The sequence below is a fragment of the Cannabis sativa genome, chromosome 6 (genome assembly GCF_029168945.1).
Source record: "Cannabis sativa cultivar Pink pepper isolate KNU-18-1 chromosome 6, ASM2916894v1, whole genome shotgun sequence".
Lineage (NCBI taxonomy): Eukaryota > Viridiplantae > Streptophyta > Magnoliopsida > Rosales > Cannabaceae > Cannabis > Cannabis sativa.
The window spans coordinates 62,228,149-62,242,760 of NC_083606.1; the positions used below are offsets into that span (position 1 = coordinate 62,228,149).

Genomic DNA, 14,612 nt, shown 5'->3' on the forward strand with positions numbered 1-14,612 from the left:
TTGCCTCAAAGGGCATTATTAATTACCACTCTTGTGTGGAAAGACCACAACAAAATTCAGTTGTGGAACGAAAACATCAACATATACTCAACATAGCCCGAGCACTAGGATTCCAATCCAACTTACCCTTGGTTTATTGGTCTTACCTAGTCCAAACGGCTACATACCTAATGAATAGAACACCCTCCAAATTATTCAAAGGTTTAACATCATACCAAATTCTTCATGGTACAGCTCCTAAATATGACCACCTACGAAGTTTTGGGTGCCTAGCCTATGGCTCCACCCTTTCTTCCAAAAGACACAAATTCACACCTAGGAGTAGGGCCTCTATCTTCATTGGTTACCGTCATGGCATGAAAGTCTATACTCTATTGGATATTGAAACCAAACAAATTTATATTTCACGAGATGTTTCCTTCCATGAAACCATTTTCCCCTTGGTTTCCTCAACATCTCCATCTAAAATAAACCAATTTTTTTGCTTATATTGTGCTTCCAGCATTCAAACCTATACAACAACAGGCACCTACAACTAAACCTACACAAGAGTCATCTTATCCATCTGGTTTCACACCAGTAACTGAGTGCTCAAACTCATCTGGCTTCAAACCAGTAACCGAGTGCTCAAACTCATCTGGTGTCACACCAGATCACATTGATCACAAGCTACAATCTCAACCACTCCAATGTGGCTCTGACAATCTGGTTTTCACACCAGAAAATCACCAAGGGAACATTTCAGCTACTGGTAGCATCAAAGCACCAGTACCTATCATCATTGACCCAACTAAACACACAACTTCTCCTACTGAAGCCATTCCCAAACATCCCTCACAAACTGATAGCACTCCAGCTTCCATATCCCAAACCAGAACTACTGGTTCTCACAAACAAGCTGCCATCACAGCAGCTCCAACACCTCCAAAAACTACCAAAACTGGCAGAATTTTGCCTAAACCTAAACATCTCAATGACTATGTTTGTCATGCTTCATCTACATCACATCCAATTGAGCCTTTCTTATCATATATCAAGTTACATCCTCAATTTCGAGCAGCTGTACTTGCAGCCTATTCTGAAATTGAACCTAAAAGCTATGCTGAAGCAGCTCAATTTTGACATTGGCTTCTTGCCATGGATAAAGAAACAACCGCCCTTGAAAAAAAAAATTGGGTCATTACCAAGCTACCACCAGGACATAAAGTCGTTGGTTGCAAATGGGTATATAAAGTTAAATATAACGAAAGTGTGGCTGTTGAAAGGTTTAAAGCTTGTCTAATGGCCAAAGGCTACACTCAAAGACATGGAATTGACTATTCCTAAACCTATGCTCCCGTAGCTAAATTCAACACCCTCAAAATTTTGTTAGCACTAGCAGCCATGAACAATTGGAATGTCCGTCAATTAGACATCAATAATGCTTTTCTTCATGGAGATCTCCGTGAAGAAGTATACATGAAAATCCCTCCGGATTATAAAGCACCTCCAAACTTGGTGTGCAAACTTAACAAAAGCACTTATGGCCTCAAGCAAGCCTCAAGACAATGGTTTAGCAAACTTAGTCAAACTCTTATTTCGGATGGTTTCATTCAATCTCTCTCGGAAAATTCTTTGTTCATAAAGAAGACAAACAATACCTTCTTGGCCATTCTCATATATGTGGATGACATAGTTGTTGCAAGCAACAATGACAATGCCATATCACACTTCAAAACATATCTCCATGACAAATTCAAACTTAAAGACCTTGGCACTATTCGTTTTTTCCTTGGTCTTAAAGTTGGTCGCACAAAGAAAGGCATTTCAGTCTCTCTACGGCCTTTTACACTTCAATTACTACAAGATATAGGCTACACTGGTGCCAAACCAGTGTCTACCCCCATGGAAACAAACCTCAAGTTAAGTAAAGATAAAGGGAATCTTCTCCCCGATCCTACAGCCTATAGAAGTCTCATAGGCAAACTCATATACTTGACCATTACGAGGAATGATATTTCCTATGTTGTGAACCATCTAAGTCAATTTCTAACTTGTCCACGGGTTCCACATCTCCATGCTGCACATCGTATCTTGCAGTACCTAAAATCAACCCCGGGCCATGGACTGTTTTTCCCTTCCAACACAACAGCTACTATTTCAGCATATGCTGAAACAAGCCTTTCCCTGTCGAATGTTCAAGTATCCTTCTGCTCGGATGCCGATTGGGGGGCTTGTCAAGACACAAGGCGATCAATTTCTGGTTATTGTCTTTTCCTTGGCAACTCTCTCGTGTCATGGCAATGAAAAAAACAACAAACTGTTACCCGCTCTTTTGCTGAAGCAGAATATAGAGCAATGGCTAATGCCACTTCTGAGCTCACTTGGATCATCGCTCTCCTAAAAGATTTTGGCGTCAACCTTGCTACTCCAGCATTGCTTTATTGTGACAACACCGCTGCCATTCACATTAGTGAAAATCCAGTTTACCATGAACGCACAAAGCATGTGGAAATTGACTGCCATTTCATACGAGAGAAGGTCCAACAAGGCTTGATCAAGCTACTTCATGTCTCCTCACAAAACAACCTTGCTGAAATTTTCACCAAAGCGCTCTTACCAACTCACTTCTCCAACATTATATCCAAGATGGGCTTAATTAACATCTACACTCAATCTTGAGGGGGCCTCTTAGGATTAGCTTTGGATTAAGTTAGTTAAGCTTTGGATTAGGTTAGTTAAGGGTTGTTTTGTTTGTTACAAATTAACATTACAGCTGTACATTTCTGTTACAGCATTGGTTAGTCTCAACTAACCATTTCTTGATTGTATTGAGCTATGCAAAGCTCCTTTCCCATTCTGTAAAATCAGTTCAGTAATAATAATACCTAAGCTCTGATTTTCCTCTGTTTTTCTCTATTCTTTCTCATATCCACCGAACCCATTTTGAAAAATAACAACTTTGAATACAATGAATCGAATTCAAAGACAGATCAAAACTTGGGTTTGTTGGGTTGAAGAAACCCAATTCAAAAACTTGGTTTGTGGAAACCATAGAGCACATCAAATTTTAGAGAAAGAAATGATGAAGAACCAAGAGAGAGAAACTAACCAAACAAAAAATATATAAAAAAATCAGAAATAATATAAAAATAGAGATGCTCAATAATTCAGTGTTTCTCACTCAAACAAAACACAACTTCATCAAATGAGTTGTCAACTTCTTATAGACTCTGAGACACAAAATCTTTTTAAGGGATCGTATAAAATAATCCCATAAATATACACATTTTCATGAAAAAAATAATTATAATTTATTTACGTGTAACAACAGACGCTAAAAATAAAATATATATTATATGCACAAATTAATATATGTTTCAAGTATATGTTTTAGGTTAGAGAAGCTGAACATTGGAAGATCATCAGGGAAGGCTAAGGTGTTGGGATCACTAGTTGGAATAGGTGGAGCAATGATTCTAACCTTGTACAAAGGAGTAGAAATCAATATTTGGTCAACACACGTTGACCTTTTAAAACATGGTCAACATCAACAGAGCCACGAGGCATCACCAAAGGATGAGTATGGTAATCGCATCTTGGGGTGCCTATTATCTGTGGGTAGTGCAACAAGTTACTCTTTATGGCTCATAGCTCAGGTAATTTTTACTTCATTTTATGTATATTGTATGTATAAATTTTCTTTGGGAAAATTGAGTTTGTATATATGGTTGAAATGACATACTCTATCTATAACAAAAATGTATCACATAATCTTTCTATCTTAAAAATATACTAATAATTCAAATTCTACTCACAATAGCTCTCTCACAACTAAACATTCATATTTCTCTTCACCCTCTCACTCTTTGTCTCTCTCTCTCTCTCCCTCTCTTCTGCTATAGAGGATGCGCAACCACCATCACTACCTATCTCATTCAATTTTTCCTTAGTTTTTCTTCTTCCTTTTTTTTCATTTTATTTGCTCTATTTTTTTCCCTTCAATATCTCATCTCTTAAGTTATCCATGATAATTGGAAAAAGAATAAAAAAAAAATACTAGATAATAGTTTCTCATAATTTAGAACTAAGACCCACAAAAAAATTTAAGTAAAACACTAATTTATATATTTCGAGCAAATTTGAGCATGATTTTTAAAGCGATGTTGTCATATCAAAAACTTGAATGTTTTTTTTAAAAGGAAAAAAAAAACAATAAATCAAATATAACTTGATATAGCAGACAATGCTCCTTGATGCCACTTGGATGGAGCATTTACATATATCCACCTATAAGAAAAGAAAAATTAAAACCCAAATAATTGATGAAATATATTTAGGAGATAAATAATTAAAATCTAGAGCATGAGTAGTAAATTTTTAAAGAATTTTGAAAATGAAGAAAAAATTTTATAGCATCTGATGTAATATGTCTTTAGTTTTGTTGTCTAATAAATATTTTTAAGAATGTCTATATTATTGTTAAAGTTAGTTTAGTAGTTTTTAGCATTCTGTTATTTCTATTATTCTCATTAGTTGTCATTTTCTTTTATTTGTTTATTAACGACTGGTGTAAACACTGTTTTGTAACAAGTTGTATAAAAAGCTTAACAACTCACATCTTACATTGAGATTTCATTTCATTTCATTTTGTTTCTTCTTCTTCTCTTTCTAAATCCTATGCTCTTACATGGTATCATACCTATGGCTGATCCTGACGATCCTCGCAACAACGCTCCCCATTGTCCACTAGAAGCTTTGATCGCTCCTCAAGCTGCCGTACCACCATTTTAAATTCAGAATAATATTTTACCTCTGAATATTTGACTTGATCGACAAAATTACTCATACTGGCGCTCCTTAATTCTTCCCTCCATTCGTGTGCGTGGACTTGAAGGAATTCTTCTTGGCACCACTCCACAGCTAGATCCTCTTCTTGCAGGTACAAACACGAGAAACCTTGCATTTGATTATTGGACTCATTGTGATGCTCTGCTAATAAGTTGAGTTATGAATTCTCTCTCTGAGGCTATACTTAGACATGTTCTCCAATATGAATCCGCTATTGATATGTGGACCATCTTTGCTAGCCTCTTCACCACTCAATTGAAGGATTCTCAGCTTCAACTTTAACTTGCCATTCCGAACATCGAGAACGGATCTACGAGTGCTGATGAGTACATCTTGAAGATGAAGAATTTGGCTGATTCACTTGCAGTTGTGGGTCACAAACTTTTAGATCAAGAACTGGCTATGTACATTCTTAGAGGGCCATGAATATGAAATGGTGGTTGTCTTACGGACTGTAAGAGTTGATGCACTCACCCTCCAAGAAGTCCAATACATGCTACAAAATCAAGAAATGTGCATTGAACAAGCTGGGCCCCAGCATTTGGACTCAGTATAAGCCAATTATGGTCAATTTAGCAAGAATTCCTCTGGAGGTACTCGCAACACCAACACAAGCAGAGGTTAATAAAATGGTCGTGGAAACTCACAGGTTTGAGGCTCTCAATCTGGAAGTCGTGGTTACTCCAATGGTCGTCGACGTGGCTCTCGTCCAGTTTGCTAAATCTTGAGTAAGATTGGACATCTTGCTTACAAATGTTATCATTGTTATGATACGGAACCTCAAGGTAGCTCCTCCGATTCTCAGAATCAAGGCCACAATCCACAAGCTCTTTTGTCTGATTCCAATACCACTACTGAAGATAATGGCTGGTATGTGGAAAGTGGAGCAACCCACCACATGACCTCAGATGCTCAAAATCTCAAAACTATCAGTGATTACAAAGGCAAAGCTAAAATAATAGTTGGTAATGGTTCTCAAATTTCAATGTCTCATATAGGCCAAACAACATTTCATACAAATTAAATAATCCAAATAAGAAATTACTACTCAATGATGTGTTACTTGCTCCAACTATTACTAAGAATTTAATATTGAGCATCTCTAAAGTAACAACTGATTATAATATCACCTTACTCTTTTACTCTGATGCATGTATGATCAAGGATAAGACTACACGCCAAGTACTTCTTTAGGGCCATCTTAAAGACGGCTTATACCATCTGAATCTTTCACAAGCTAGAGTCAATTTACCTACTGTTTACAATAAAGGAGTGACTCCCATACCTGCTGCTTTCAATTGTACCAAGAATAAGAATGTTGAAACCTTCTCTAAAGCTCAGATTTGGCACCATCGACTTGGCCATGCTTCATCAAGGATCTTGAAAAGTGTTCTCTGTAGTGCCAATTTAAAAATGAAATGTAATTAACTTCCTTTTTGTCAAGCATGTAAGTATGGTAAGCTACATAACATGCATTTTAGTAGTTCAATACCTAAAACTACTTCTTGCTTTGAGTAAGTTCATACAGATGTATGGAGATAATAATTTTATAGTTCAATGGAAGGTTTCAGATATTATGTTAGTTTTACTAATATTTTTCAAAATTCACATGGTTCTATCCTATGAAAGCGAAGTTAGAAGTTGCTGCCATTTTTTGACAATTTAAAGCTTATGTTGAATTATAGTTTAATACAAAAATCAAAGCAGTACAATCGGATTAGGGTGGTGAATACATGCCATTACAGTCCATACTTGAGCCTTTGGGAATCAATTTTCAATACCCCTGGCCCCATACTCATCTGCAGCAGGGTCGAGCAAAGAGGAAGCATCGACATGTTGTCGACATGGGCCTCTCATTCTAGCACATGCTAACATGTCTCTATCACATTGGTTGGATGCTTTTACAACTGTTGCTTACACAATCAATCGTCCTCCCACACCAGTTTTTCAATTCAGAAATCCTTTTGAGGTACTCTTTCATCAACAACTTGACTACTACTTCCATAGGAATTTGGGTTGTTTGTGCTATCCTTTACTACTACCTGATTAGCAAAACAAACTTGCTTTTAGAACAACACATTGTCTATTTCTTGGATATATCCCTTGTCATAATGGGTAAAAATGCATGCATCCTTCATGCCAAAATTATATAGCAAGAACAGTCAAATTCAATGAAGCTAGTTTCCCTTATGACACATTATTTCCCAAAACAGCTTCTGTCTCAACAAAATCTCAACTGATACAACCAAGTGTCTTCCATATTCCATCACCACTATCAAATGTCACCACTCACCAGGCCCTAAGCCCACCTGTTCAACCAAATGAACCCATGGCAAATCCCCCAGTTTAAACCCATGAGACATCTCCAACATCTTTTGCAACAAATCCACCAGAACCAACACATTCTACAACTAGAGCTACCTCTTCAAGTTCCCTACCTTTACTTTTAGCAACTCTAGATCATGAACCAGAACCCAACTTTACTCTAGTTGACACCATTCAATCTCAACCTTCCATCACTACTCAACCACCATAAAATGTAAACAAACACACAATGATTACTAGAGCCAAGGTTAGGGATTCACAAACCAAAAGCTCTAATTGTATCTTCTAATATAAGCATTGAGCCTAGGACTCTTAAAGCTTCTTTGCAATGAAAAATGAAATAAGGGATCATATTACAGACAAAACATGGACTCTTCTCCCATTTTAGACTGGAATGACAGTTATAGATAACAAATGTGTGCATTGAATAAAAAACAATCTTGATGGAACAGTGGATAGGTTCAAGTCAAGGCTTGTCGCCAAAGGATTTTAACAAACCCCTGGCCTAGACTATTTTGAGACATTTAGTCATGTGATCAAGCCTTGTACCATACATGTTATTTTCTCAGTGACAGTAACAAATAATTGGCCAATCCAACGAATTGACATCAACAATCCTTTTCTCAATGGGGACCTCCAATAATGTGTTTATATGGTTGCTATTTTTCAAAGCTCTACTCACATGCATTATGTCTACGAGTTGAACAAAGTCATCTATGGCTTAAAATAGGCCCCTCATGCTTGGTTTGATAAGCTCAAACACTCACTGTTTCACTGGGGTTTCCAAAATTGAAGAGCTGACACCTAATTAATTTATATGAGGAATCATGACAACTTCACCTTACTATTAATCTATGTCGATGATATACTTTTAACAGGTAAAGATTCAAACTTTAATCATCACTTAATCTCCCAACTGCACCAGCAATATGCACTCAAGAATCTGGGACTAATTTGATACTTTTTGGGGTTTGAAGTCACAAGAAACTCTTCTAGTCTATTTCTTACACAAGCCAAATATCCTTTTTTTTCCTTGCTTGAATGAATATGGCAGCACCTACTTCGACACCTACACTTATGTGCCCCAACACAAAGCTTTCAGCCACCATGGGTACTCTAATGGATAACCCAACTCTTTATAGAAGTGTGATTGGAGCTCTTTAATACTTAACATTATCTCGACCAGATATTTTCTTTGCTGTTAACAAGATTTCCCAATTTCTCAAGGCTCCCACAAATGATCATTGGTTAGCTTTCAAACGTCTTTCTTGAATTTCGTTGGCACGGTGGACTCTGGCTTACACTTCAAACCAGCTACTTCTCTTAATCTTGTTGCCTATACAGATGCTGATTGGCCAAGTTCAATTAATGATAGACGTTCTACATGTTATTTTATTTATCTAGGGGGCAATCTGATCATGTGGAGTTTTAGAAAGAAAGTGTTGTTGCTCACTTGAGCATAGAATCAGAATACCGTGATATCTTCCTTGCCACCACAGAACTAATCTTGATCCAATCACTCTTCAATGAGGCCTACAACTTCCCTCATGTCCCATTCTTTGGTGTGACAACCTTGGACCTATATCTCTTGCGTCCAATCCTATGTTTCATCAATAGAAAAAACACTTTGAGGTTGATCTTCACTTCGTTACGGGCAGAGTGCTTGCTCAACAACTTGACATCAGACATTTTTTGGCAGCACATCAAATAGGAGACATCCTCACAACACCACTACCACAACTTCAATTTGACATATTTAGAGACAAGTAACGATTCGAGAGTCGAGTGTAACTTGAGGGGGGTGTTAGAGTTAGTTTAGTGGTTTTAGCATTCTATTATTATTGTTATTCTCCTTAGCTGTCATTTATAGTTATTTGTTATTAACGACTGGTGTAAACTTTATTTTGTAACAAGTTTTATAGAAGGCCTTACATCTCACATCTCAAATTGAGCTTTCATTTCATTTCATTATGTTTCTTCTTCTTCTCTCTCTAAATTCTCCGCTCTTACAATTATTCATTGCTCTACACATATTCAATTCATATGTGTTTCGATGTGAGTCTTCTTAGTCAATCAAACATCAATATTGGTTTTATGTGGAGTGAAATTATGAATGATAGGTTTTAAATCGATGCTAAACTCACTTTTTTTGTAGTAGTAGATTGGTCCTTAGCCATCATCATAGGTCATTAGTGTCGACGTCGACTTGTGCCTGAGTGATTGAGTGAGTGAGAGAGAGAGAGAGAGAGAGAGAGAGAGAGAGAGAGAGAGAGAGAGAGAGAGAGAGAGAGAGAGAGAGAGAGAGAGAGAATGATTAGGAGAAGGAGAATGAGAGAGTGGAAAGGAAGAATGATGAAAGATGTGCGATTACAATGAGAAGAGGGAGAGTCAGAACTTAAAGAGAGAGAGGGTGAAGTTTGAGGGGTGGCAAACGAGAATAGAAATAAAGTTTTTAACTTTAGATTTTTACACAAAGTGTCTAAAATTATTTATTTTATTTTAATTTTTACAGGTTATGATATATGATTTTAGGGATTATTTTTTCTTATTTATATTTTTACCGATCCTCATGAAAACAACATGAAAATAACGTGTAAATAACATAGTACAAAAAATAAAAATGATGTGAAAAAGACATAATATAATAATGATGTAAAAAACAACATAAAATCAGGAGTCCGTGCTTTTATATAAGAAAAAGAAAATCAAATAAAAATATTAAAAACTGTAAATTTGTAATTTTTAATTATTTTTGTTATTTTGAATATTTAAAAAAGTTTTCCTTTTAATTTTTGGAAATTTGATTTTTTTTATGCATATTTGAGGATAAAATTAATTAGGTAACTAGAATTGGGTGAAATTGATAATGTGTGTCCACTTTCTATAAACCCCAAATTACCCCTCACATTTCAAAATCATTTCCCCCCAAACTGTTTTTGTTTCTCTCGCTCTTTCCCTCTTGCCCACTCTTCCCCTTTCTCTAGCTCTCACCAAACTCCATCGATCACCGAAATCACTGTCAAACTTTGGTGACCACCACCCACGACCCTCCCTCTCACTCTCTAGTTCTCTCTCTTGTGTGACCAAGATCGAGACCCACAACCCTTCCCCTCTCTCTGATCTACCTGGTGCGTGGCCAATGACCCATGACCCACGACCCACGACCCACAATCACCACCGTCGAACTAAAAAACAAACGATATATGGTTTCTTTGTATTTTTGTATTTATTGTTTGGTAAAAAATCAAATTTTTTTGAATTTTGCATTTTCAGTGATTTTTTTATATATGGTATGATTATGTACGATAGTGTCTGATGGTTGGAGGTTGGGAATGAAAGTTCAATGATGGTCTGATGCAGGCCTGATGCCTTTCTATTGTTGAAATGAGCAAAGGTTTAAGATGTAGGTTCAATGGTGGTCCGATGCTACCCATAAATGTAAGATATGATCCAATGATGGTCTGATGCAGGTCCGATGCCTTTCTGTTGTTGAAATTTGTAGGTTGTGGAAGTAGGTCCATTGGTACCCATTTTTATTTTTATGAATAATAATATATAAAAAAAAATTGGTAGCATTGTGCCACTATCGGACCTACATCGAACCTACATCTTCAACTTTACCCATTTCAACAACAGATGGCCATTATACTTGCAATGGACCACCATCGGACCTACATCGAACCTACTCTAAAACTAGTTTTCTGCCCAAAATACAAATTCGACCAAGCGTAACCCTAAATCAAATATCAACTCATAGATCATAGAAATTCACTATACATTCTAATCCTAAATAAATAAACTCATACAGGTGTCTCCATTCGTGGTTGAGGAGGAGATAGGCGTGGGCTCGGACAGATTGAAATGGAGTCAAGAGGGTCAGTCGATTAGTTTTTTAGTGGGTCGAGTGGTCTAGGATGGTGGTGGTGGTGGCGTGGTGTTGGATGGTGGCGGTAGTCCTGGATGGCAGCGGTGGTCTTGGATGGTGGCGGTGGTCATGGTGGTTCGGTTCTCTTGAAGAGAGCGAGCGAGAATGGAGGGAGAGAGTGAGTTGAAAAATGGGAGGGGTAACCGCTTGAAAAAAAAGAAATTAAAAAAAACAAAAAACCAAAAATTTGTTTTAATTGTACGTTGTTACTCATATTTTCTTTTAGTGTTAAATTAATGCAGTGTTATTTTTTATTTTTGACAGGCAAAAATGAACCAGATTTATCCTTGTTATTATTCAAGCTCAGCTTTGATGTCAGTAATGGGATTAATACAATCAGTAGTTTTTGCCTTGTGCACAGAGAGGGATTTGAACCAATGGAAGTTAGGTTGGAATATCAGGCTTCTCACTGTGGTATACTCGGTAATATATTTATATTTTTAATCCTTAATAAAACTAGTATATTGATCAGCATATTTGTATTGAAATTGCTAATTATATATACTATGTATTAATATATAGGGTGTTACAGCTTCAGGATTAGTGGTGATACTGATTGCGTGGTGTGTGAAATTGAGAGGTCCTGTGTTTGTCTCAGTTTTCAATCCTCTCATGCTTGTCCTTGTAGCAATTGCTGGCTCTTTTATTCTCGACGAGAAATTACACTTGGGCTGGTATGTCTATCTGTGCTTGAATATTTTTGTTCATCAAACTCATTATATATCTTATAACTTTGAACTTTATATACGTGAAGAACAATTACATATAGATGAACACTTTTTAACATCAAATTATACTTTATAATACTAATTAATCTAAAACATGAATAGTCTTAAGTGGAGAGCACATGTACAACTAAAATTATGTGTTAGAGTATATATGAGAAAATTAACATTAATTTATGAGATTTATTTGTGAATACTGTTTCTTAATATTGAGCCAATGATTACTCCAATGAAAAAAATTAAAAAAAAAAATTATTCACTAACAATTTGGTTAATAAATATTCATATTTAAGATAAGGGAGATATAAATATAAATATATATGATCTACATATTATTACAATTTATTTTACATATATACATCTTTTTTATAACGTGCAAATAAATTACCGTTTGAACAAGAAAATGGTAATTCTATACATCAGTGTACTACCGTACATCAAGAATTAATAAACATTCATAAACAACACAAAAAATTAAGATATGTATAGTGCTGCTTTTATTAAGAATATTATAAGTTTTCTTATAGTTGATTGATATACAATTATTGCTACACTATGTGAGTTATAGTAAAGATTTATTAATGTATTTATATATATATATGTTAATATATAAATATTTCATGATATCATATATACATTGACATAAGAGAAATACAACAGTGTATTAGGGGCACTGTTAATAGTGTTTGGACTATATCTGGTGCTGTGGGGAAAAGGAAAAGAGATGAAGAAGAAAGTTATAGTAGCAATAACTACTTGAAAAAGCTGTGGTGATCAACCAGCTGAATCATCATGTTGTACAGTACTTGCTCCTACTAATAATCCCAACAAAATAATATTGTTCAACACCAACAATATTTAATGGAAGCACATGAACAATTGATGCATCCAAATAAGGATTTCACATATGTCAAATTTATAGCTCATCTGAACTGAAAGGGAACATCGTCAAGCCAAGGATTCGCAAAGAACATAAACAAATTAGTAAAATAATAATAATTCAAATTTTGTACTTTCGCACATCTACGTATCATATAGGTCTTTTCCAATTTTAATCATGTGCGGAAAACCAATTGAAGCATTAATGAAATGATATATATATAGGGAAATATCTTCTTCTTTTTTTTAAAAAAAATGAGCTATAATACATTACTTTAACTTTCATTTACAACCAGCACTTTTTTTAATTCCTCTTGTCTTATCTTCTTTAGGCATTGTTGGTATGACTCTATATTAATATTTAACATTAGCTTTAATTTTTTTTACAATTGTATTTATAGTTTGTAATCTTTGGTTCCAAAAAGAATCATTTAATTCTATTCCACCAAATAATGTATATAGTTGCTGCCATTATCGAAGCTATCACATCTTTCCGAAACTTGCTCAATTTACTTCGACGTATTATCTTTATCAAATCAGCCACTAACATATCTATTGTCCACTCCAATCACATCTATATTATTGTCAAACACTGTTGGCTAAAATGACATTCAAAGAATAAGTGGGTGACAGTTTCTATGTCATTCCCACATAATAATCATATGTCATCTTTACATATATTTTGAATTTAAAAAATCTTAATTTCACCTGCAATCTTCTAATAATAGCCAACCACATGATAAATATATGTTTCGGCTTATTTAGCCAACTCCAAATCATATCATTCCAATGAACAGACGCAAAAGATATATATAGAATTATATATATCCTTAGGGTTTTGTATTAATCGACTTTTTATTTTGTTGGGATTATTTTTCTTAGTTTCTATGAATGTATTGTTGGAATTTATTTTACGAGGATCTTAGATCTACTCACAAGTATGTTGATTAACACCCTAAATATGAACTTTCTAAAACGATGAAATAAACACATATAAAGTTTAGGAAACCTTACATTGGGTGCAGCGGAACATAATGACTCCTTCCGTTCAGATATCTAGCCCTTGATTCCTTTCTGTAGTAGAGCATTATCAATATCTGAACCTGGATCTCTTTTTCTGAATCTTTGATGCTGAAACCTCCTTCTTACTGAAAGTCTTTCTTCACGATCTTCCTCACTATGATTGAGGTATCACTTGCTGTGTGTGGGCACTACTCATACACTAAGTATTTCGAAATTTGAGGAAGAGAGAGAGAGTGGGTTCAGCCAAAGATAGGGAGAGAGAAGGCTCAGGTTTTTCTGATTCAGAAAGTGTCAGAAAAAAGTGTGCAATTTTCCAGAAGACTTCACTATCTATTTATAGCATTCCACTAGGGTTAGGTTTGAATTATTTGTCATTAAAATAATGAAAATATCAGAGGGAAAAACCCTACAAAAGTGGCCGGCCCTACATAGTGGATTTGGGCCTCACTTTTTGCAATTTTGCAGTTTTATCTTTTCTGCATCTGATTTTCTCAAAAACGTCAATTTTCTAATTCAACCATTTAAATGCCAATTCTAACTATTTAATTATAAATAATTATTAAATAATATTGTCATTTATCATATTTATTAATTGAACCATACAAAGTATCATAATTAACAAATACGCCCCTAAGACTCTTGCTTTACAATTTTGCCCTTACTTAGTGAAAAATTCACAAATAGACATAGTCTAATTTGAGAATTATAATTGATTAATCAAAACCAATTATATGAGTCTTACAAGCAATATTATCTCAACTAGTGCGGGGACCATGGGTCTATATAACCGAGCTTCCAATAAGTAGATCAAGAATTTATTACTAAAATTCACGAACTTATTAATTCTTCATTGAATCTACGCATAGAACTTAGAATTGCACTCTCAGTATATATAGAATGCTCTA

At 35.2% G+C, this 14,612-nt stretch overlaps 1 protein-coding gene across 1 annotated transcript in view; it reads left to right on the top strand.

Annotated features, from left to right (window-relative positions):
• Positions 1 to 12,890, top strand: part of LOC115724897 (WAT1-related protein At1g25270) — a 50,825-nt gene extending 37,935 nt beyond the window's left edge. Inside the window, exons 4-7 of the mRNA XM_030654270.2 lie at positions 3,377 to 3,638; positions 11,345 to 11,503; positions 11,603 to 11,754; positions 12,466 to 12,890. Coding sequence (XP_030510130.1) covers positions 3,377 to 3,638; positions 11,345 to 11,503; positions 11,603 to 11,754; positions 12,466 to 12,565 — 673 coding nt within the window. The 3' untranslated portion in view covers positions 12,566 to 12,890. The remainder of the gene's footprint in view (positions 1 to 3,376; positions 3,639 to 11,344; positions 11,504 to 11,602; positions 11,755 to 12,465) is intronic.
• The last annotated feature ends 1,722 nt before the right edge of the window (positions 12,891 to 14,612 follow it).